A 25,317-nucleotide genomic window follows, 5' to 3' on the forward strand; every position below is an offset into this window, starting at 1 on the left:
AAAAACTTAGCACTTGTTCTATAAGTAAATCCCTGTACAAGGTGATAAATGATCACAAAATGATTTCTCATAGGCCAGAACTTCTACAAACCACCATGATTCCCATTATAATCACGGAACATTGCACTGTTTCTCTTAATGGTAGAGTAAACTTTGGCATTAATGGCTGGAAATGGTGATATACATTTTATTACGTACTTTAGATAACTATAAACATGGGAAAATTACTAATAGATGGTCCCTGAAGCATCTGGTGCCTAATAACCAATGCATTGTCAGCACTCAACCAGTTCACCAGTGGTCGGAGCCTATGCAGCTATGCACTGGTGGGGAGTAACATTGCAGCATACTTGGAATTTTTTTTACTTGAAATGAGCATAATTTTCTTAAGCAAAACATATCCCGTGCAATATCATGAGATATGAGAGCACCTTGAGAAGAGATTTACCGCATACGTAGAGACAGAACATGATGGGAGCATCCAGTGTTCTATTATTCTGTCCATACTGTGACCAGGCTCTGAACTCATATAAAAGGAAAAATGGAATTTGTAAGTGCACAACTCATATTAAGCAAAAGCTTCCAAAAGATCTTTCAAATGGCCAGAAATGAATATGGGGCTACTCTGTTATTATCTGAAGGGTGTATTTGTTGCTAGCCTTTGAGTATTGACATAAAATTTCCCAAGCCCCTAGGATATTGAAGGACTTCACCTGTCTAACTTTCTAGTTCTTTACTTCCTTTATAATGGAAATGTATGGAGATAATACCTATAAATATAAAAAGTACTACTTTGGACATATCTTCAGAAAGTACTAAAAATTTTAGGTTACAGCCTCTGGAAATAATGTCTAAAGTGTCAATATAATCTTGTGGTTGTCATTATTGGGGAAAGCCTGCATCCTACCTGCATACAACATGATCTTTGATAATATTCCTGGGAAGTCTTGCCCAGGCAGCAATTTTTTAAAAACTTACTTAAATCTTGTTCCACCAGGTAGAAATACAGAAAAAGTTCCATTGGTTGGTTGGTTGGTTCGTTGGTTGGTTGTTGGGGGTTTTGGGGGTTTTTTCAGTGTTTCTTTCCTAGCCTAGTGACTCAGCGCACTAAAGATAACCAGTTTTAAACTCTGGTCTAATAAGTAGATGAATTCAGATTTGTGCTAAGGATTTAAATTGGTAGAAATAAAACCATAGACCTTTTTTTTGAGGGTCTAGATTATTTTGAAATCCCCAGAGGATAGGGTAGTTTCTTATCTTTTGGTTACGTTTTAGGTCGTTCAAGCCCTCAGTTAGACCCTTTGAGAAAAAGCCCAACCATGGAACAAGCAGTACAGACCGCCTCGGCCCACTTACCTGCTCCAGCACCTGTTGGGAGAAGGAGCCCTGTATCAACCAGGCCTTTACCATCTACCAGCCAAAAAGCAATAGAGAATCAAGAGCACAGGCGAGGTAGAACTTTAGCTATTTACTATTCGTTAATTGACTGATCAACATTTTCCATTCACCTTATTTTTTATTAAAAAGATTTACTGTATATGAATGATCCTAGAGGGTTTAAACTGAACTTGATAGAATGTTCAGTCTTTCAAACTTGACTCAAAAGTAGTGATGGTGGTGGGGGTATAGATTTTTTGCTTTTGTTTTGGGTTCCTTTGTTTTTCCCATTTTAAACTTTACAGAAGTTTTTGATTTTGTGTCCTGAGCTCATTCCTGATTTTGTATATCTTTTATAGCTGAAGTACACAAAGTTTCAAGACCAGAAAATGAGCAACTCAGAAATGATAGCAAGAGACAAATAGGTAAGTTACTTGAATCTGAAAGCCATATTCTGGGCTTCTCAATTAAAAAGAACATTTGATGCATAATTACTATTAAAAAATGAAAGCCTGCAGGGCACCTGGGTGACTTAGTGGGTTGAGCATCCAACTCTTGATTTTGGCTCAGGTCATGATCTTGTGGGTTGTGGGATCAAGCCCCATGTTGGGCTCTGCGCTCGGCAGGGAGTCTGCTTAAGATTCTCTCTCTCTCAAATAAATAAATCTTTAAAAAAAAAAAAATGAAAGCCTGGGGTTGGTGACTATAAAGGACTAGCACTGGGGAGTTCATTGTGGTAACAGAACATTTCTTTATCTTGATTATGGTAGTAGTTGTACAGATGTATACATATAGCAAAATGTTATAGAACTATATCTAAAGATACACTAGAAAATAAGTACCTGCAAAAACTGTTGAAATCTGAGTGAGGCTTATAGTGTAATTATATTGTGCCAGTTTTAATTTCCTGGTTTTGGTAATGTACAGTAGTTAAAATAAGATACTACCATTAGAGGGGAAGCTAGATAATGGGCATATAGGACCACTCTGTACTACTTTTTTTTTTTTTTTCAATTTTTTTGTGTCTAAATGTTTTAAAATAAAAGTTTTTTTAAAAAAATCACTATTATATTTCTGGAATAAACTCCACTCGATGGGAGGCAGTTGTCTTTCAGTATATTGAATTTATCTGCCATTAAGATTTGTACACTTATATTTACATTGTTGTATGGTTTCCTCTTTAGTACTGTCTTTTGTATTTTTTTACGTTTTTATGTCAGTTTCTGGTTAACATTATAAAATTTTTATTGTTTTCTGAGCTTTTAAGAGTGGATTTATCTGTACCTCGAAGGTTTGAGGTTTTCTCATTATAATTATTTAAGCCCTGAGTTTTTTTTCCTTTAAGTAATTGTTCAAGAACTTTAATTTTCTTTCATTGTTATTGAATTAATAAGACTGTACCTTTGTGTTTTGTAATCTATAACGTTTATCCCCAGATTCATTTATTTTATCAATACTTTCAAATATATTACCAGAGAATAAATTTATGATTTTAAATGTCCAAATTAAAAAATAAAGGCAAGGTGTAATCACCTTATTTAGATAATAGAAAATGATCTTTCACTTAATTTCAGAAAATGTATACTGAATTTCTCCTGTACATTGCTGTATGTGCTGTGTGCCGTGGGATTCAGGGGTTTTGATTTGATTTGCTATGTTTCACTTTTTTTTATTTTGGAAAAGAGAACTTCTCTCTCAGAACAAGGTAATTGCCATACTACCATCATTTAAAAATCACATAAAGTAATAAATAAAAGTACCTTTCAGTGTGCTTCAAAATTCATACCCCAAAGGTTCATTAACAGACCAGTGACTATTCTTTCAGACATTTTTTCTTAATGATTTTATAAACATTGACTATACTTAAACTTTTTTTGTTTTTTTTAAGACGGAAAGATTGTGCTATATTTACTTCCTGGCTTGTGGCCAAGGTGTTTTTAATAGTGAAGTTGAATGTTTTAAACATCCTGCTTATCTAGATTTAAGTGTCTGGATATGCTGCTGTAGGTTTTTGTGGTTTGTTTTTTCAGACGTGGGCAATTTGCAGAACTTCAGCCAACACTGAACATAACCTGTCTGTTTCTGTGCAGTCACTTTCTGATCTTTGTCACTATGTATTAAACATTTCACATAATTATCATTGAATTCATACTCCTTTGTGCTCTGTTTCTTTTAACTCACATGAACTACTGTTCCATATTCCTCTTATTTTTTTCTTAACTCTTCCTCTTATGTTGGATATTTGGGTTCTCAAGTTTTTACTGTAATCTATGTTATTTTGCTATTGCTTTATCATACTTCATAAATCCTTTTAGCACAGTAGAGGAAGTAGATACAGGAAGATTTGAATAATATGAAGCCATTTAGAGGGAGACAAGAAAGGTGAAAGAAAGTGGTTGGAGGAGTTGAGACGTGGTGGTGCTTTTTGTTATCTGTGATATTTGTGCTTATTAGCGTTCATTTATTTTCTTATTATAAATCTTGGTTCCTGTGATACTTTCATAGAAGACTTCCTAAATTTTGAGAACCCACTACATGTTTGGCACTTTGTAGGAATTAGAACTATAAGCAGAGCAGAGCCCCTCCCTCAAGGAGTATGCCAGTAATTTACTATAGAAGTCTTCAAACAGTTTGGTTGTGCACTCTGTGAGAAACATGTATGAGTTTGGACCCCATAAGTATAAATTTCATGTGTGCTGTTCTCAGTTCACTATGTGTTAGGTTAGTGAAATCTCATTTCTTTTTTAATTTTTTTTAAGGATTTGTTTATTTTAGAGAGAAAGAGTGTGTGTGTGTGTGTGTGTGTAGGGAGGGACAGGGAGAAGATCTTAAAGCAGGCTCTCACAACCCATGAGATCATGACCTGAGCCAAAACCGGGAGAAGATCTTAAAGCAGACTCTCACAACCCATGAGATCATGACCTGAGCCAAAACCAAGAGTCAAGCACTTAATCGACTGAGCCTCCCAGGCATCCCAATTTATTTTTATAAAAACTACAAATATAGTAATGTGTATAAAAGACCATAGTAGTAGCTTCTGTCTTAAACCAGCTTATTCTTCCTTTATTGACATAGTTCCAGGTGCTCCTTCAGCTCCAAGGAGAGGGCGTGGGGGTCATCGAGGTGGCAGGGGACGATTTGGTATTCGACGAGATGGTCCAATGAAATTTGAGAAAGACTTTGACTTTGAAAGTGCAAATGCACAATTTAACAAGGAGGAAATAGACAGAGAATTTCATAATAAACTTAAATTGAAAGGTGAGTTTATTTTTCTATTCAGAAAATGTTATTTGGCTTGTGAATTGTGGATGTTTAATAAAAATCTTGACTTTCTGGTATGTGCTTGTTTTTCATTAGAGGATAAACTTGAGAAACAGGAGAAGCCTGTAAATGGTGAAGATAAAGGAGACTCAGGAGTTGATACCCAAAACAGTGAAGGAAATGCAGATGAAGAAGATCCACTTGGCCCTAATTGCTATTATGACAAAACCAAATCCTTCTTTGATAATATTTCTTGTGATGATAATAGGTACAGTCTTTTAAGCTTCTCTTATGCTGTTGGGAGGTTGAAGTATGAAATGATTTCCTATAAATTGACAAAGTTTAATGAATACTTAAAAATATCTAAGGACTACAATTTTTTAATGTGTTATTTTGCTAAAAGAAAATAATCCGTACTAAAATTTTCAGTAACATTACTCCTTATGAAGAAGAAATAACCATATACTTTTGTTTAGGGATGCATTGACATTTGGAAATTATTAATTAAAACAAAAGCATTCATCTAATATCTAAGTAAGACCTTTTACTTTACTCCTCTACAGTGTAGTTCAAATGAAGTCATGGCCAAAAAATGCTAATGTTACTTTGAAGTTTGCTGATATAGTAAAACTTCACCATATCGCAGCAAATGTGGATCCAGAAAATTGTCAGGTTAATTAAAGGATCCAGCATAACAGGAGTTCTAGAGTTTCTGCTATCCAGTCCAAATTTTCCTTCTCCTCTCTGTAGTTTGGTGCCACCTGGTGGCAGTTATCTACTTCGGCGTAAATATGGAGGGGGAATGATCTGATCTGTGTCCTGCTGTAGGACTGGGCTGTGGGACAACAGCAGTAGCAATTTAAACACTTGCTTCTGACATCAGGTCCAGGGATTGGGCTAGGAGCATACTAGGACCTTACTTTCCTAGCATACTAGGACTTACTTTCCTTCTCCCAGCTTCCTGAGACAGAGTTCCCTTTCCTGGCTTTGCGCTCTCTCACATTGGGGCTGAGGGGAGAAGTAGTCAATTGCCAATCCTACTATATTTGAATTCCCATTATATTGGGGGCTGTTACGATGTTTGTTTCCTCAACTGTATTTGAAAGAAACTAACACCAGTCATGTTTTCACATGAAGTTTAATAGAATATTATGGGAACATACTGCCATGGACAGTTTGTGATGACTCAGATAAGGTGCTTATTTTTATTTGATCTTTAGGATTTATTTATCCTTAATTTGGGAATTAGTGCCACATTGTTTTGCTGGAAAATGTTCTTAAACCCGATACACTAGAGATGATTTGTTCTTAAAACAGAGAACGGAGACCAACCTGGGCTGAAGAAAGAAGATTAAATGCCGAAACATTTGGAATCCCACTTCGTCCAAACCGTGGCCGTGGCGGGTACAGAGGCAGAGGAGGTCTTGGTTTCCGTGGTGGCCGAGGGCGTGGTGGTGGCAGAGGTGGTACCTTCACCACCCCTCGAGGATTTCGTGGTGGATTCAGAGGAGGTCGTGGGGGCAGGGAGTTTGCAGATTTTGAATACAGGGTAAGTATTATATGCTTTGGGGTTGGCATGCAGTTTTATGAAATTCAAAATGGTTTTATTTTGAGTGAATATTTTTAAGACATTTGTATAACTTCCAATTTGACTGTTTAATGGGGGATTAGGTTGTTTATGTAATTTTAGGGAGAATAACTTCTTTGCTGATGAGTCCAAAGTTTTTAACTGTTTTCAATTGGAGGAAGTAAGAGATGAAATGAGATTGGGGTGGGAGGGGTCTTTTTTATTGTAGAACCATGGTTTTAGATTTCATGGACTAGTAAAATTTCCCCCAAAAATGTATTAGAAATTGATTTAGGGTGGTATTTTTTCTTTCTTCCTTTTTTTTTTTTGGAGGCATGGGGGATTACTAAAGTATTTATACCAAAAAAGACTATATCATATTACCTTTATTTTATATTACAAAGTATGTTTTAACACCAAAAGAGTCTAGGAAGGACATACTCCAGAATGGAAAGCATCCATAGCAGCCAACATTTATATAGTACTTTGCATGTATTAGGCATTGTTCTAAATGTTTTTCACATATTAACTCACTTAAATCTCATGTAACTCTATAAGATAGTTCTGTTCTTATCACCATTTTACAGAAGAAGAAATAGGTATAGAGATACTAAATACCTTGTCCAAGGTCAGCTACTAAGTGATGCTGCAGGGTCGTGAGCCTAGTAAGTTTGTTCCTGAGTCAGTGCTCTTAATTTACTTTTATGGAAAATTCAACTACATTTTCCCTGGTTTTCTTATTTTACCTTGGTCTTGAAAATATTGTGATATATTGGCATTTGAGAACTGCTGCTAGAAAACTATGTATAGTTTGTATATATGTGTAGTTAATTTATTGCAAGGAGTCTGTAGATGACGTCAGTGTCACTCTCCTAGTTTATTGATTTTTAGGTTCAGTAGAGAGGAAAGTTATATAATCACAGAAAGGATCAAAATCCCCTTGTAAAGAGATCTACTAGAATTACAAAGGGCAGCTGGAAACAAAAAGCCCTGCTGGCAGGAATTTTATTGTCCATTATTCGAAACTGGCCATTGTTGAGATCCCTCTTGAAGGATCGATGTTAGTGGCTTTGGGGTCTATTCTGTTAATTCTGACACCTCTGATACTGTATCATCCATCCAAGACTACTGGAAATTAGCCTCAAGTCATTAGCTCAGGCTATTCAGCTGTCGTGGCCTGGTGCAGCCGCTGTAGGACATGTAACTTGCAAAATTGCCATTGCTTGTCACTGTTATTGTTCTTATTACTGCCCTTGCCAGTGGCCTTTTGCTTACAGAATTCAAATATTTGCCCTTAACCCCTCTGAAGTATTTGACACTGATAACTGCCCACCCAACTTGGAATCTTTCTTCCTGGTTTTTTAAAAATACTGTTATTTGGGGTGTTTTTGTTTTGTTTTGTTTTTCTTTTTAAAAATGACACCATGGGGGCGCCTGGGTGGCTCAGTCATTAAGCGTCTGCCTTCGGCTCAGGTCATGATCCCAGGGTCCTGGGATCGAGCCCCACGTCGGGCTCCCTGCTCAGCAGGAAGCCTGCTTCTCCCTCTCCCATTCCCCCTGCTTGTGTTCCTGCTCTCGCTGTGTCTCTCTTTCTCAAATAAATAAAAATCTTTAAATTAATTAATTAATTAATTTTTTAAAAATGACACCATGTTCCAGGGCACCTGGCTGGCTCAGTTGTGACTTGATCTTGGGGTTGTGACTTTGAGCCCCATGTTGGGTGTAGAGATTACTTAAAAATAAAATCTTTAAAAATAATAATAATAACACATGTTCCTCAGCACAGCCTGTAAGCACTTCATGATCTATTTCTCCAGTTCAGAAGTCTTGTACTGGCTCTTGTCCTTGTTGCCATTGGGACTCCCCTTTTCTTTATTCAGTCTGCTGCAGATATGTGGACCACCTTCTTGCTCTTGTTCAGTGCCAAGCTTATTCTTATCTCAGGACCTTTTCACCCATTCCTTCTGCCTAGAATGTTCGGTTTGCTCCTTAAAAGCTTTCATGCTCAGGGTGCCTGGGTGGCTCAGTCAGTTAAACATCTGCCTTAGGCTCTGGTCATGATCCCAGAGTCCACGAGATGAAGTCCTGCATTGGGCTCCTCACTCTGTGGGGAGTCGGCTTCTCCCTCTGACCCTCCCGCCCCAAATAAATAAATAAAATCTCTTAAAAATAAATAAAAGCTTTCGTGCTGATGTTTGCGCTTGCTCTTCTTCCCCCTTCTTTCTTGTCCCTACCTCTCTCCCCTCCCCTTTTGTGAGCTTGTTGATACGTAGCTTTTAATCAGTTTTCAACTTGGACCTTGTGTGCTTCCACCTGCATTTCTCCATCTTTATCTGCTTTATGTCCTTTGACTAACTTAAACTTGACCTTCTTCAAAATGACCTTACCATCTTCTTGCCTTCCCACCACCCCAGCATCCACACTAACAGTGTGGCACAGCCCCTTTACACATTACCACATTTGTTCCTATTTGATGTCCCTGCGCACTACCATAATAACCCACTAATTGGTCTGTAGACATTCAGTCTCTTTACCTCACTTCAGGCATATCAGCTACCTGTTGAAGAACCTGTGACAGCTCCTTGTTGAAAACCACATTGACTCAACTTGGCTTGAGAAAAAGTACATTTAAATTAAACTTGGATCCTGATGAGAATTCTAGTGATTGTTGCTAGTGTGACTTCAGTTGAGTTGTTAAACCTTTCAGGCCCTCAGTTTTTACATTTTTGGAAACAGTTACACTTTTATCAAATACACATTTTAAAGATCATTAAAGCCTCAGAGTTGGGAAGCATCTGAGAGGTCTGAGCTTCTGGCCAAGCTGTGAGTTCTGACGTATCCCTTACAGGGGCTGGCAGCTTACTTTTACTAAGAGGCATCCATCCCACCCCAGGGATGGTCTAATTAGTAGGATTTCACAGTGTGGGTGAAGATCTTTTCCCCTGTATCTTCACTCTTAGTTTAACTCTACCCTTGTAAACACACAGAATATACATACTCCTCTTCATGATAATTCCACAGATACTTGATAAAACCGCGGTCATGCTGTCTACAAGATTGGACTGTTATTTCCCATTATCTGACAGTCATCAGTAAACCTTTGAATAACTGCCGAGTGCATGGTACATGCATTTATTAATTCAGACTTTCTGAAGCTCTCACTGTTCAGTCATTTTGAGCCTCCAGTGAAAACCCCTATGCCACGCATTGCAGAATTAGAATGCATTGTAGAGGTTGTCTGCGTGAGTCTACCCACATTAGTGTATCCTTGACAGGGAGCCCAGCCTCTGCTTGGGTGTTTCAAGGCGTCATAGATTGGGCCCTAGATATTGCCCTGGTGGTAAGAAGGTTCTAATGTGACATTGTACTGCCTGCTCTTCTTACTCTGTGCAGATCCCACTGCTATTTCCAGCCCCATTTCTCATTGCCCTTTAAGCTGTCTGGTTCAAGCAAATTGACTCATGGTCAATGCTTATATGCACTGTCCTTGATTCCGACTTTGACCTCATTTGTTGACCAAACATATTGCATTCTTCATATATGGCAAGCACTGTGCTGGATATTAGTGGTAAGCAAAACGGATGCAGTCCCAGCTTTCTTGGTGTTTTAGTCCAGTGGAGAGATAGACATAGCTAAAAGTCAAGGGGTTCCCTTTCACACCCTTCACAGTCTTGTCCAAGGTTTGCTCTGTCCTTGGAAACTTCTCTTCTTTCCTGCACTGATTTCTTCTTTTTCTGACTCCTATGGTATCTGCTTTCATCAGCACACATTTTAAATACACTCATGTTCCGTATTTCATGTGTTTTGTTCTGCATTTCCAGCTAGATATGAGCCTCTTGGCATTAGTGAACGTGTATTTTACTTTTCATTTCCTCCAGTGGACATGGAACTATAGTGGGCTTGAAGTAAGTGCTCAGCATGTTGATTAGGAATACACTACTTCAGCCTTCAGTAAGGCAGAAGGTCCATCAGTGTGGCTAGTCCTTCATTGTCCATTCCAAAGTTAAATGACCCTCAAGTCTGGCACTAGAGCCCTGACCTTCTCCGCATTCAACGTCTTCTAAATCATATCACCTGGCAGGCACCTTTAAAGGTGGAAAGAGTGAGTGATCACTATTACATGAAGGAAATTTACCTTCAAGGATTAAACTCCCTTCTAAAACTACATCTAATACTTCTTAGAGAAATGGAGGTCATTGGCATTTACAGCAGCCTTCATGTAATGGGTTGGCTTTCTTCTTTGTGTTCTGTTGGCATGAATCATTAGTTTTGAGGTGAGCATAAGCAAATCTGGTTGTTTAATGAAAATGTGGGCAAAGTAGGATTATAGATTTTTAGAACTCCTCAAAAATACCAGCTGAACTATAAACTCTCTCTCACCCTACCCCCAATAGATCGGAAACCAAGGACCCAGAGAAGTTAACTCTCTTGATCTGGGTACAAGCTAGTAAAGCCAAAACTTAGTCTCTGACTTCTAGCCCAGTTTTCCTTAAGGATAATGTCAGAAAGATAAACTTGTGTTAAGCTTGGTCCTATGGCACTTTGTGGGTTTGGGGGATGAGGAGATCAGGTTGGGTTTGTAATAAGAGTATAGTCAGTTCCTATTTTATATGCTGCTGCTAAGGAGGTTAAATAAAACAGCATGGTAGGTGAGACAGACTGCCTTCCGTTTGAGTCTGTTTCTTCAGATAGGGTCCAGAAACAAAGAGGTAACCGAAATGACTCAGCATGGTACTCTCTCTCCCTCCCCCCCTTTATTTTCTCCTCTCTTTCCCTCTACTTCCCTGTATCCCTCTCCCCCTCCCTTCTCTCTCCCTTTCTTTCTTGCTTTCTTTTTTTTACCTTTCAGAAAACCACAGCTTTTGGACCCTAAAGTAGGTCTGGATTGATCATACAACTTTCTGAAAGGTAAAAAAAAAATATCGGGGCATGTGAAGGTTGGCTTCGGTGGGGGACTGTGGGGTGGGTGGGATTATCTTCAGTTTATTTCTTTTTGCACCAATTCACACCATGCCATATGTATCCAATTTAATGGCATTGTACAAATGGTTTGGTGCTGTATACACAGATAAAGTTAAGTCTTTAACATGGGAAATAATGTATTTATAATAGTCAGGCTGAGAATCAGCAGTAAAAATCAGGTATATGATAACAACTAGTCCTGAGGAAAACAGTAGCCCCTGGCTCTGGTGTTACGTACAGGACTTTTGATTACGTTTAGTCTCACTGGAAAGCTAGAGACTCCTTGAGATTTTTGTTTTTTCCCTGGTTACTTTTTAAAAATTACTACCCAGTCAACCTTGATTTTCAGAACTTATTTTTGAATTTAAAAGTTATCCTTGTAAAATGAATTTCTAAATCATTGCTTTCTCCTGGCATGAAACTTTGGAGAGAAATGTTATTTTACTGTCTGGATATTTTATTGCTTAGTAAAAACATCAAAGACTTCAGGATTTTATTAATCCTTTTCCAGGGTATGTTGTCAGTTGTAGTTGATGAACTTGACTGCTAAGTTGAAGGTTTAAATCATTGTGTTTAAAAATTATTAAGATGCAACCAAAGATAGTGAGGTATGCCTGTATCTTGGAGGCCTTCTTGCTGGAACCAGCCCACACCACATCACCACTGCTGTAACCTCTAGTAACTGGGAAATGCAGTTAACAATAATGAGCTGCTGCCGGGGGTGGAAGTCAAAATGTTTCCTGGAAATTAGTGAAATGGATTTATACATGAAAGGAAAAGGAGGGTATATTTGAAAGTAATGGGAAATATACTTAAGTAAATTAGAAGTACTTATTAATAAACTGATAATTTGAAACATGAGATATTTTTTTTTCCTTTTTAGAAAGACAACAAAGTTGCTGCATAGTCTACAAACAAGTCTTTGAAAATAGGTGAATTTCTAGCTCTTCATGGTCCTGAGAATTGGTTTCAGTCTTTTGAGAAGAATGAAGAAGTGAATTTGCTGTATATTTGTCACCAGCACTGGGTTTTTGTTTGTTTGTTTGTTTGTTTGTTTTTCTGCTTAATTTCAAAGATACAATGCAGTTACTTTTGGGGGGGAGGCTCATCTTAAAAAATGAGCATTAAATATATTTGGAATAGCAGAAGGTTAAGTAATTTCTTATGTATAGTTAAACTACAGCAGTACTTCAATGGGACTTATAAGTATTTTTTCATCACTGAAAGGATTTTTCTTATCACTAAATTGTATTTGGCAATTATTGTAAGTTGCCTGCAGATAGGGCCGTGATACTGTGTTTTGAGCCACAGAAGGTTGTGTGTGTGTGTGCGCGTGCGTGTGTGTCTGTATCTTTCTTTCTTTCTTTCTTTTTGGAAATCCTGTAATATCCCCTTTGAGGTAGCTTATTTGGTCAATTAATTAGGGTGCTGGATGGTAGAGAATTTTGTCAGTCAACTATGTACACACAGTAAATACTGTTTCTTAGGCAAAGGTAACTTTTTTATATAGTTGTAAAATTCCATTATATTCCATTGCCAAAGAAACATTAAGAACTTTGTATAGCTGTATAAAAAGCAACTAATTTTTTAAAGAATAAACATTTTAAAGTCAGCAAAACATACTGTGTCCTTGCAGAAGTTGATGTGCTGAGGAGCAGAGCTGTGGGTGGTGGGTCTTTTTTCATAGCTTTCCAGGCTTGAGATTTTTGATTTTGATTTTTTTTTTAATGTTTGGAACATAAGATTTGATACATTCTTCCATTATCTGAAAAGGATAAATTACTCATACTCATTGTAAGAGCTTCATTTTATAACAAATGGCATATCACAGGATTTGTCCAAATAATAAATATTTTCAGTATATGAATGTAAATAATCATAGATAAGAATATACTTAGCTGTATTTTCAAATAAGCACCCTTCCCTTTTTTAAGATAATAAAACTGGGCATCGATTAACCCATTCTTCCTGATATGCCTGGAATTTTGTCGTGATACCTTGATTCATTCCATTATATTTCAAGAGGATTCAGAGTGCTAGAAATTATTTTGGCAACCTATAAGATATCCTAACACTGGTCCTTGGGCCCATGGCCCACAAATGACTCGGTAATAGAGTTCATTGCTAATTATAAATCACTAGTAAATCTTTTTGATATTTTAAGCTAGAGTGGAAAAAAAAAATCTGGCCACTTTTGTGTTTTTATGAAGGCCATGGAATAAAGGGATCCAAAGATTTAAATATTTTTATCTATTTTGATTTTTGTTAACTTTCTCCTTAAAGTATTCAATAGTGATAAAGATGTGGAAAACTGCACTGTAGGAGAATTGGAATATTTAAAGATGGTTGATATTTTTAATTTTAATTTTATATCTTTTGTATAGCTCCCTACAAGGAAATGTTTTGTAATTTGGTTTCGTTTAAGGTCCAGTACTTGGCAGCCGTAGTTTAGATAATGTTGCTTAATACTGTTTGCTTGCATGTTAACAACAAAACCTTTTGGAGGACCCACAAATCATGATATTGAACACATTTCCGAAGCATTCTGAACATCAAAGCAGTGCTATGATAATTCCTATGTAGACTGTTTGAGATGTCCCGGGCCAGTTTCAAGAAAAGCTGTAAATACCAGTTCTACATGCTCTGAAAGTATGAATTCACGTGTTTTTCAAGCCCTCTGGGTCACTGACTAAGGCATTTGGTGCCCCAATAATAACTGGCAGCATGGCATACCTGCAGTGCACCTTACAATATTAAAGCAAGGTTTTTATTCTAAGACAGAATAAAACTGTTAAATAAAAAATGTTCGTCAAAGTTCTTTCTCTTTAAATAGTAGTATCATCTTACCATAGAAAGAAACATAATGAAAGACCTCTTTTAAGTATAGGAATGGAATTACGGTTATGTTTATATTCCCTAAAATAACTAATTTCTAACATTTTTCCTAAGATTTATTTATTGTTGTAGGTGCTTAGGAAGCTGGGAACCCCTTTGTCCCCCACTAGGGTGCTTTGCAGTCCACATCTTGAGGAGACTGAACCCGCCATGCACAGGCCAAGCTAGAAGCCTCAAGCTAAAATGCTCCCTCTGTGGGTAGGCGGGTGTGAAAGAGGAGAGAGGGAAGGGCTGACTCCTAACTTCATTTGTAGGATTAGACCATGTCTTCCCCTGAAAAAGCAGGACTTAGCAGGGGGTAGGGAGAGGGGTCAGGAATGTTAATCCAGCTCAATGGCTCTTAATCAGGGTTTGAACTGACATCCCAAGAGCATTTAGAAGTATGAGGGGATGTGTGTTGGTTGTCACAGTGACTAGGAACCACCACTGGCATTTAAGAGTAAGGGCCAGGGTGGCAAAATTGTACACTATGCTCGATGGTGCCACATCATCAGTTATCCAGCCCAAAGTACAACGGTGGCCCTTCCAATTTGAGAAATACTGGCTGAGGTTCCTCTAGAACAAAAGACGATGAATGGGGAATTAATTCTTTCCCTCCCCCAAAATCTTTAAAAACATTTACTGAAGAAATTGTCTATATGGAATATGAAAGGACAAGGTATAAAAGGACCTTACTTCCGGTGGCACAGTCAGTGTTTTGGAAAGCCATTATCACAGGAATTACCACTTCATCCCAGTCTCTCTCAAGAAATGGTTCACAAATCTCTTCTCCAGATCTGCTCAGGAGCATTTGTAAAGTACAGATTCCCATACCCCACACCTTGAGTCAAGAGTCTGAAGTTCTGTAGAGGAGCCCATAGGTAGTTCTGATAAGCAGGTTTAGAAGAACAGCACAGCCAGCTCACCTCATCTAGCCCCCTCCTTAAAGGGCCTTAGTAAAGTTTTCACTGGATGATTTTTCCATTTCCCCATCCTTCCAAATCCAGTACATCCAGGCTGTGACGGCGGCAGGAAGAGGGAAAGAGGACTAAGGGGGGGGGGGGGGCATTTCTGCAGGACAGAATCCAGGGGAAAACAGGGAGACAGAGATTCAAATTTCCTACGGCTTTGGCTGATTTGAGTACTAAGACTTAGTTTTTTATTCCTAGCATACAGGAAAAGGGTGTGTGTTGTTTCTGTGTCTCAGTTTTACATGGCCGTTTTCCCTGTCTCTGTGGGTTATCTGTCTGAAAGAGAAGCTGCGCCTTCTGCACGGCTGTGTGCTAATCACTCGGGTCTAATCATGCCCAGATGCAGTGTGTGGGGATGCCCCGGCCCTGTTAGTTCAGAGCTGGTTTAAACTGTGACCGTCAGGAGAGGTTGTGGGATAAAGTAATCGAGGTAAGTGAGCTCTCTTAGGAGCCCACATGTGCATGTGACTTTACCTGTTTCGACTGTATTTTTATTTTTTAAAGATTTTATTTATTTATTTGACAGAGAGATAGCGAGAGCAGGAACACAAGCAGGGGGTGTGGGGGAGGGAGAAGCAGGCTTCCGGTCGAGCAGGGAGCCCGATGTGGGGCTCGATCCCAGGACTCTGGGATCATGACCTGAGCCGAAGGCAGACGCCCAACGACTGAGCCACCCAGGCGCCCCTCGACTGTGTTTTTAAAAGATAAGTATTAATACAGTTGGAAGTCAATTTAGGGAGGTAAAGTAGCACTGTTAATCTCAGAATCTGAGGATGCTAAATTGGGGTTTGCTCAGAACAGGCTGCCCTAGCTCCTCCCAAGGAGACACAAGGACAACTTCTTGGAAGAGGTATTCCCTGACTAGGAGTTGGTCAAGTGAGGGAAGCCAGGGAGTGTAGCTTTGAGCACCGGGCTTGGAGGCCAATGGCAGCCAGGCAGCCAGCTAGTGTGTGCACTGGGAAGCTAGAGGTACAGGTCCCAGGCACTGGTCTTGGGATAATCCCAAACTTCTGAGGAGTGATGCAAAGGTTCTTCTGTTTTTCAGAGCCAGTGTTAGTAAAAGCAAACTTGTGGTTTTGAGACATTTATAAATCTGGTTCCAAGAGCACATGGTGAGCCTGAATCTAATGTGGTTTCTGTTCTCAGTGATGGTGCAGAGCTGTGAGCCAGTGGTGTGGGTGTCCTTTAAATTCCAGCTTGGTTCATATTTAACGAACTGGGCTGACTGGTAAAAATGTTTTCAGGTTTAGCTCAGAAACATGTCAAAATAAACCTGATTCTGACTCCAGTTCATAATGAATGTTGATTTTAAGGAAATGCTTTAAAATGCACTGATGTCCATGTTGTGGTTCATAAAGAAACAAAGTAGCACTGCGAGGCTAAAGCATATTTCAGCTCAATAATAAGGCTTTCTTAGAGTGACTCCATTTAGTAAGCCTTGCCTTTGCCTCCAGACTTGAAAAGTAGTCTGAAAGTGGAAGGAGAGAGGAAAGAATGCCAGTCTTGAGGAGCTGTGAGAAGTTGGGACCCTAGGTAACACTGTAATGAATTCCAGTGAATGGTTGACAGTCATTCAAAAGTACCGAGGATGGGAACATGTTTACTAGATGTCTGGAGTGTGCCTCTATAATCCTGGGGCTCACCTAATCCTGGTAATCCTCCAGTGCTAGACTCACACAGGATTGTTGATGAGAATGCAAATCCCAACATTGCAATTCAGGATTTTGCTTGTGCTGAAATGGTTTTGTAAATTTTTTTTCTTTATGGGTTGCTCCATTCCTCAGTGTTTAATTAATAGCATTGCTCTGTCCCAAAGTGGGTATGTGGAACCTTGCAGGTTGCAGTTTATAAAATGGTAATAGGTATTGCTGTTTTGTTTTTGTAAAAGTCATACATTTAGAAAGAATATGGGCGGTATGGGTTCCTGGCTGGCTCAGTCAGCAGAGCATGCAACTCTGGATCTCAGTCGTGAGTTCAAGCCCCACATTGGGCATAGAGCTTACTTTAAAAAAAAAAAAAAAAGAATATGGGCAGTATGGAAATGGTTTTTAAAAATAGATAAGAAGAAAAGGAAATTTACAGTCCCATTACGCAGAGCTAACCATCCTCAACACTATTGGGGTATATTCTGCCTGGCATTGTTCTGTACAGCCATGTGCTTTTCAGCAAAGATGGATTCACAGTATATGTACTATGGTGAAACTTGCTCTTGTCACGCAATATATTGAATAGCACTGTTCCAGTTTTGAAGTACAATATATACAGCGAAGTACATGTGTCATAATTGTAAACAGCACCCAGTTTGGGATTCAGCTTATTAACAGTACCCTAGAAACCCCTCTATAACTCCCTTCTAGTATCCTCTTGCCCCTCAGGGGTAACTACTATCCTGACTTAAAACGGTGTAGATGGCTTTTGCTTTTTGTTGTTCTTTATATAAATTGAATTATACACTATAAATTCTTTTTGTGCTTAGCTTTGCTCAACGTTGTTTGTGGGATTAGTTCATATTGTTGCATTTGGCTATGAACTGTTTTCATTGCAACGTAATATTCCTTTGTGTTAATAGCCCACAGTTTAGCCATTCTGCCATTGGTGCCACATTCAGGTAATTTCTACCTTTTGGCGGTCAATCATGCTAGCACTGTTTTTTCCTCTGCAAGAGAAGCCAGAGCTGCAGTAGGTGAGAGGAATGCTGATTTACACCTCTTGAGGACTTGGAGTATGGTGAAAGATGGTAGTGCCCAACTATGGTGCACCCCACACCAGCGTGCTACTGCAAGTAATTTGTTACTGACCATGAAATACTAGAAAACCCTGATGTCCTATAGATGTAGACAGAGATGTATAGATTAGAGCAGACACAGGGTTAATCCTCCCCTGTGCCTGCTCCCCCCACCACCCTCCCAGTAGGGACACTAGAGTAGTTCTTGCCCTGCAAACCAGTGTTCAGGATGTGGGCTTGGTGTCCTTGTTCCTTCCCCTCCTGGTGAAAGCCCTACTTACTTTGTTGAGGCTCATGTGATCCTCTCACCCTCCTGGTTATGATCATCTAATCATCTCATTACTACCCATTATCTTAAAAAGTCTGATGCCTGCCTTTCTCTTCCTCCACACTTCCATCCTTCCGAGTGTCCAGCTTCTGTGTGGTTTACCCATCTGCACTGAGAGACCCCAGGATAATCCTAATAAAGGGATTTCTTAACAGCTAAAGGATACAAAGTAAAGTTAGCAAAGGGAAAAGACAGGGGCAACATCTGGAGGAAACCAGGCTCAAACTTTCCAAGGGGACTTTGAAGTGGAACCACACAGGATGTACTCATTCCCCCAGCAACAAGTTGTTACAACATGTGTGGAATGTTGTCTACCAGGGAAGCTCATTCAAGACTTAGTGCCCACTGTTTTGGTTGGGGGCTGGCTATGTAAGCACCGTCTGCTTGGCACATCCCCAAACCCCAGAGTTACAGAAGTAAAGCACAGTTAAACCCTATTTATCGTACAAACAATTCAGGCACAGTGATCCACTCTTACAGGTCTGGGAGTGGTAGAAACCCTCCTGAAATCCAAGTTTCCAGATAGCAGCCAAGGACCAAACTTGTAAGCAGGAATTATAAAGGATAACAGTCAGGCCTAGTATGTTAACTCTTCTGGACCCGTCCCACACCCTGGTTACTGTTCCTTGTCCTGTGACCTTTTCCTCTCACCCTCCATCTCCTACCCAGAGGTGTGGAGACACCTGGACCCTGCACATCAAGATCAATTGCATCACTTCTGAATCATGGATTTAGACACCCCACACTGATCTTCCAACTGGCTTACTCAAGAAATAACTCCAGGGGCACCTGACTGACTCAGTTGGTGGAGCATGTGACTCTTGACCTCTGGGTTGTGACTTTGAGCTCCACGTTGGGTGTAGAGATTACTTAAAAAAATAAAATCTTGTAAAAATAAAAAAGGGTTGCCTGGGTGGCTCAGCCGGAGAAGCCTCTGCCTTCAGCCCAGGTCATGATCTCGGGGTCCTGGGATTGAGTCCCGCATTGAAGGAGCCTGCTTCTCCCTCTCCTGTTCCCCCTGCTTGTTCTCTCTCTCTCTCTCTCTCTCTCTCTCTCTGTCAATAAAATCTTCAAAAATAAATTTAAAATGATAAATAAATAAGGGGCACCTGAGGGGCTCAGTGGGTTAAGCGTCCCAACTCTTGATTTCAGCTCAGGTCATGCTCAGGGTCATGGGATTGAGCCCCACGTCAGGCTCCAGGCACAGCACAGAGTCTGCTTGTCCCTCCGCTCTTCCCACTGCTCACTCCCATGCTCTCTCTCTGTCTCTCAAATAGATAAAATCTTTAATAATAATAAAGTCTTTAATAAAAAATAAAAAAATCATAGTGACCTAACCACTCCCTTGCTCAGTAACTGTTCTTAGCCTGGTGGAAATCTCCAGGTCAAGGATCTTTCTACTTTGAACTCATTTAGCTCCCTCCTTTCTTTTGCTTTCCCCACCACCATCTCCCACCAGCCTAGACTCCATGATCCATCCTTTATCTTGCAATTACCCTGAACCCCCATATACCTCTTGAGCTGCTTCTGCTCCTGCCTAGAGGAACTTCAACTCTGAAAGCATCCATCCTTTCACATTGTCAGTATTCACTCAGAGGGTTGAATCCTGCAGAAGAGAATCACAATGGAGTAAATTAGTACGACTGTAAATCTGATTACTGCTCTCTACTGGGCCCTCAGCATTGCCAGCAAAACTGAGTATTTTCCTTGAATCACCTCTTTGCAGTCAACAATAGGCCTTGCCATCTATTTCAAAGAGAACTAGAGGACATTGGACAGAAACTACTTCCAATACTTAAAACCACACGCTAAACCAACCCCCCATCTAAATCCAGCCATTTCCTGGTGGCCCTATAAAGAAAGAAACACCTATCAAAAAACGGCTTGTCTCATGCTCCCTAACTCCCACTCTTCCCAGACATAAAATACTGATTTGCCTCTCTCTTCCTGTATCTTCAACATCTTTCTTGATAAGGCATCCTTTCACTTGCATTTAATTATGCTGGCATACTATATCCCATTGTGTTAATATATATTAATATATGATTGAAAGTATGTAGTATATTTATTATGTTACAAACTCCTTTTTTAAGAAAATAATGCTTGGGGCGCCTGGGTGGCTCTGTCATTAAACGTCTGCCTTCAGCTCAGGTCATGGTTCCAGGGTCCTAGGATCGAGCCCCACATCGGGCTCCCTGCTCCGCGGGAAGCCTGCTTCTCCCTCTCCCACTACCCCTGCTTGTGTTCCCTCTCTCGCTGTGTCTGTCAAATAAATAAATAAAATCTTTTTAAAAAAGTGTCTGCCTTCAGCTCAGGTCATGATCTTTTTTAAAGCTGCATACTCTCTGGCCTCAACGTCTGTGGCCTTAACTATATGGAGTTATTCTCAGATTCACATACCTAGCACAGATATCTTTTCTGAGTCTAGATCTGACGTCTTGTTACCTGTACTTGAATGTCTTTAACAGTAGCCTGTCACATTCAGTGTCGCCAAACTGAAGTGATCTCCCCTCTACTTTTCTTCCAGCATTCTTTTTTTTTTTTTTTTTTTTTAGGATTTTATTTGAGAGAGACAGAGATAGCAAGAGAAAGCATGAGCGGGGAGGAGAAGGAGAAGCAGGCTCCCCACTGAGCAGGGAGCCTAACCCAGGACTTGATCCCAAGACCATGGGAGCATGACCTGAGCTGAAGGCAGGTGCCTAACCTACTGAGCCACCCAGGTGCCCCTCTTCCAGCATTTTTTTTTTAAGATTTTATTTATTTATTTGACAGAGACATAGCGAGAGAGGGAACACAAGCAGGGGGTGGGCAGAGGGAGATGCAGACTCCCCAGTGATCGGGGAGCCCAATGCGGGGCTCGATCCCAGGACCCTGGGATCATGACCTAAGCCAAAGGCAGACATCCGAAAACTGAGCCACCCAGGCGCCCTCTTCCAGCATTCTTGATCCCATTATGGAGCAGTACCAGCTACTAAGTGGAGGATACCAGAAATCTGGCAGTCCTGTCTTTGACACTCTGTTTTCCTTCCATTCTGTACCAGCATCATACCTGTTACCAAGTTCCGTCTACTCTACTTCCTAAGTATTTATGATAACCTCTTTTCCTTAAAAAAAATTTGTTTTGATAGGAGATATACGTGTGTACATATTTTTTTTAAGATTTTATTTATTTGAAAGAGTGAGAGACATGAGCATGAGAGGGAGGAAGGTCCGAGGGAGAAGCAGACTCCCTGCTGAGCAGGGAGCCGGCGCAGGGCCTGATCCCGGGACTCCGGGATCATGACCTGAGCTGAAGGCAGTCGCTCAACCGACTGAGCCACCCAGGCGCCCCTTGTGTTTTTATTTAAATCAGAAAGGATTTTTTTAAAAGATTTTATTTATTTATTTATTTGAGAGCACAAGCAGGAGGGGAGGGCAAAGGCAAAGCAAGAAGCAGACTCCCCGCTGAGCAGAGAGCCCTATGCGGACTCGATCTCAGGAACCTGGGATCATGACCCGAGCTGAAGGCAGATGCTTAGCCAACTGAGCCAGCCCAGGCATCCCTAAATCAGGATTTTAATGAAAGGCAATAGTCATGCTCACAATCTTATCCCTTTCTACACCTAGTCTTCTGTTTTTAGTTTTGCTGATTCTCTATAGAAAAAGGGAAAGAGTTTGTTTATTCAACAAACATTTATTGAGCCCTTACTGTGGAAGAGGTATAGTTGCGATTGCAGGGTAAGCAGCAGTGAACAAAACAAATAGCCCCAATAGGGGCTTGTTTTCTACTGAGGAGACAAAATAAATGAGTAAAATATGTAATATATTAAAATCATTAAGTGCTATGAAGGAAAAGGGGGACAAGAAAGGGCATATGGACTGGAGGAGGGATTTCTGCTTCCGATTTAAAATAGGTTAGAAGGGGGCACCTGGGTGGCTCAGTTGGTTAAGTGACTGCCTTTGGCTCAGGTCATGGTCCCAGGGTCCTGGGATCAAGTCTCACGTCGGGCTCCCGGCTTGGTGGGGAACCTGCTTCTCCCTCTGACCCTCTCCCCTCTCATGCCGTTTCTCACTCTCTCTCTCTCACATAAATAAATAAAATCTTTAAAATAAAATAGGTTAGAAGGGAGGCGCCTGAGTGTTTCAGTCAGTTAAGCATCTGCTTTCGGCTCAGGTCATGATCTCAGGGTCCTGGGATCAGGCTCCTTGCTCAGCGGAAAGTCTGCTCCTCCCTCTCCCTCTGCCTGCCGCTCCCCCTGCTTGTGCTCTCACTCTCTCTCTGCAAATAAATAAAATCTTTTTAAAAGGGGCGCCTGGGTGGCTCAGTTGGTTAAGCAACTGCCTTCGGCTCAGGTCATGATCCTGGAGTCCCTGGATCGAGTCCCGCGTCAGGCTCCCTGCTCATCAGGGAGTCTCCTTCTCCCTCTGACCCTCCCCCCCCCCTCATGTGCTTTCTCTCTCTCTCATTCTCTCTCTCTCAAATAAATAAAATCTTTTAAAAAAATCTTTTTAAAAAACAAAATAGGTTAGAGGGGTGCCTGGCTGGCTCAGTCAGTAGGGGGTTGTAAGTTTGAGCCCCGCATTTCATGTAGAGATTATAAATAAATAAAGTTAAGAAATAATAAATTAGGTTAGGGAAGCTGACGTTTGAGAAATGACTCAAGAAAGTGACTGAATATTCAAGCAGAAGAAATTGTAGCTGTGAAGACCCTGAAACAGGAGTGAACCTGATATGGCTGGAGTGGAGCAAAGCAGGAGAGTAGTAGAATATGAGGTTAGCGGGACACTTGGGTGCATCAGTCAGTTAAGCGTCTGCCTTCAGTTCAGGTTATGATCCCAGGGTCCTGGGATCGAGTCCCCCATCAGGCTCCCTGCTTGGCAGGGAGCCTGCTTCTCCCTCTCCCCTTCCCCCTGCTTGTGTTCCCTCTCTTGGTGTGTCTCTCTCTGTCAAATAAATAAATAAAATCTTAAAAAAAAAATCATCCACATTTTAATTTGCTTCATGATTGGACTTTGCCTTTCTTCTCCAATTTTTAAATTGCATTTCCTTTATCTTTTTCTCTTTTCATGTTTAATGTACACAAAAGAATATGTAATTGTACTATGATGAGGAACTGTAAGTCTGTTATTTACCCCAAAAACTAGTGTCACAACAACCTGCATCTATGTATTATAGCCCCCTGTTCATTTGTTCTTCACACAAAAGGAAACCGCTATTCTGAATTTTATGTGTATTATTTTCTGGGTTTGGGTTATGTTTACAATGTTTATCCCTAGAATTTCTGGTTGGTTTTGCAAATATTCTCTCTCTCTCGTCTCATTTTCCCTCTGACTGCCTCTCATATTCTCTGTTACTTGGAATCTATTTCATTCTTCTTGAGCTCAACAATTTTCTAATATACTTTAGACAGTTTTTTCCTTGGACCATTACTTTCTCTACAGCTTTTTCTTTTTCCTGGAATTGCTGAATGTTCTTTGCTTGTATTTGTTGCTTTTATCATACAATAAAGCTTTTCTAAGCCCTCAGCCATACTATCTTTCCAATTCGGTCTATGAAGTCTTTTTTCCTAGAGGCTGTTCTGTAACTTTCTGCCATCCTAAAATCCAAACATTGCTTTCGAGATCTTCAGCAAAGTGATGATTCTGGGATTTCTGTTCATTGCTCTCATGGATGAGAGTCAGAGCTTCATGGATGCCATGTTTTCCATTTCCTTGTTTGCTAGAACTCTTCCTTAGGGAGCTTTCTATGAAAGTATATATAAAGGGCCAGGGTGCCTGGGTGGCTCAGATGGTTGGGCGTCTGCCTTCGGCTCGGGTCGTGATCCTGGGGTCCTGGGATCGAGTCCCGCATCGGGCTCCCTGCTCCTTGGGAGCCTGCTTCTCCCTCTGCCTCTCTCTCTCTCTCTGTCTGTCTCTGTCTCTCATGAATAAATAAATAAAAAGTTTTTTTAAAAAAAAAGGGGGCCAGATAGTATGGTCTCTGTTAAATCATCTTTTATTTTAACAACCCTTTAAGAATATAAAGACCATTCTTAGCTCAGTTGCTGACCCTTGATCTAATATGCAGTAGTGCTAAGCCCAATGCCAATCTGATTCTTTTTCGTTAGAGAGGACAGGTTTTTTCCTCTCTGGAAACTGAGCATTGTCCTTTGTGTTAAGAAACTTTATAATGACTTCTCTGGTTATGGGTCTTTCTGTTTTATCCCAGTGTTATCTTGAACAGTTTGTAGACTCTTTGGATTTAAAGATTAGTCTTTCCTTTAACTCTTAACTACTTCTTGGGTAGTTTCTTCAGTGCCACCCACACTGCTCTTTCAATCTCCCTCGTAGATATGAGAGCTTCAGATGCATCCCCTGTGTCTTTGTTTTTTTGGTTTTTGGTTTTTTCCTCATATTTCTTTCCTTATCCTCATTTTCAATCTTGGTTTCCCTTCTGTAACATACTTTATTCAAATATCTGAGGATTCTTCATTGTATCTCATTAGAAAGAGGCAGAATTGTTGCCAGGAGCCCTTTTTGTGGCCAGAATTGTCATCTGGCAGGGTTTCCTTTAAGGTAGTGAGTGCTCTTAATCCTTGAGATCTCTGAATTCCAGAAGGTTTTGTCCAGAGGTGCCAATATTCACAGATCCCACAGCTATCTGCAGAGAAGAATCTTCCTTTTGTTTGTTTGTTTTTCCCAGCAATTCGTTCCCTAATTATAGGTCATTCTAATTGTAGCAGTGAGAGGATTATTCACTGCTTATTGTGCAGACAGACCTAAAATTAGTTTTTCTGTCTTCAAGCCTCCCCCTCACTCTTGCCCTCTTGTCATACCTGCTGCCTCAGAGTCTGAAGCATTTCAGAGTTCAGCCAAGTGGCTCCTCGTGCACAGAGGCACCCTCAGGCGTGGTCCAGGTGGCCGCACCCTCTGCTCTGCCCTGGGTCGCCAAGCCAACTCCATATGCTCTAATCAGTCTAGAAATTTGTCGAAAAATAACTCACAGATTCCTTTCTGCCCAATTCTCTTTATATTACAAATAGTAGTTTACTCATTTGATGACCTTTTAATGTCCTTTTTTTTTTTTAAAGATTGTATTTATTTATTTGAGAGAGCGAGAGAGCACGAGCAGGGGGAGCGGCAGGCAGAGGGAGAAATAAATAAATACAGGTTTTTTTTAAGATTTTATTCATTTATCTGACAGACACAGCGAGAGAGGGAACACAAGCAGGGAGAGTGGGGGAGGGAGAAGCAGGCTTCCCGCGGAGCAGGGAGCCTGATGCGGGTCTCGATC

The 25,317-nt window shown here is 40.3% G+C and overlaps 1 protein-coding gene across 4 annotated transcripts in view; it reads left to right on the top strand.

Moving 5' to 3' along the window:
• Nucleotides 1-13,970, top strand: part of LSM14A (LSM14A mRNA processing body assembly factor) — a 62,543-nt gene extending 48,573 nt beyond the window's left edge. Inside the window, exons 5-11 of one of the 4 annotated variants that reach the window (XM_027618223.2) lie at nucleotides 1,276-1,452; nucleotides 1,737-1,802; nucleotides 4,453-4,635; nucleotides 4,735-4,906; nucleotides 5,956-6,187; nucleotides 11,055-11,113; nucleotides 12,051-13,970. In XM_027618223.2, coding sequence (XP_027474024.1) covers nucleotides 1,276-1,452; nucleotides 1,737-1,802; nucleotides 4,453-4,635; nucleotides 4,735-4,906; nucleotides 5,956-6,187; nucleotides 11,055-11,078 — 854 coding nt within the window. In that variant the 3' untranslated portion in view covers nucleotides 11,079-11,113; nucleotides 12,051-13,970. The remainder of the gene's footprint in view (nucleotides 1-1,275; nucleotides 1,453-1,736; nucleotides 1,803-4,452; nucleotides 4,636-4,734; nucleotides 4,907-5,955; nucleotides 6,188-11,054; nucleotides 11,114-12,050) is intronic. The other 3 variants (XM_027618224.2, XM_027618225.2, XM_035725057.1) reach the window with 3 other exon arrangements.
• Nucleotides 13,971-25,317: the final 11,347 nt, after the last annotated feature.

Source organism: Zalophus californianus, chromosome 17 (assembly GCF_009762305.2).
Source record: "Zalophus californianus isolate mZalCal1 chromosome 17, mZalCal1.pri.v2, whole genome shotgun sequence".
NCBI classification, from domain to species: Eukaryota; Metazoa; Chordata; class Mammalia; order Carnivora; family Otariidae; genus Zalophus; species Zalophus californianus.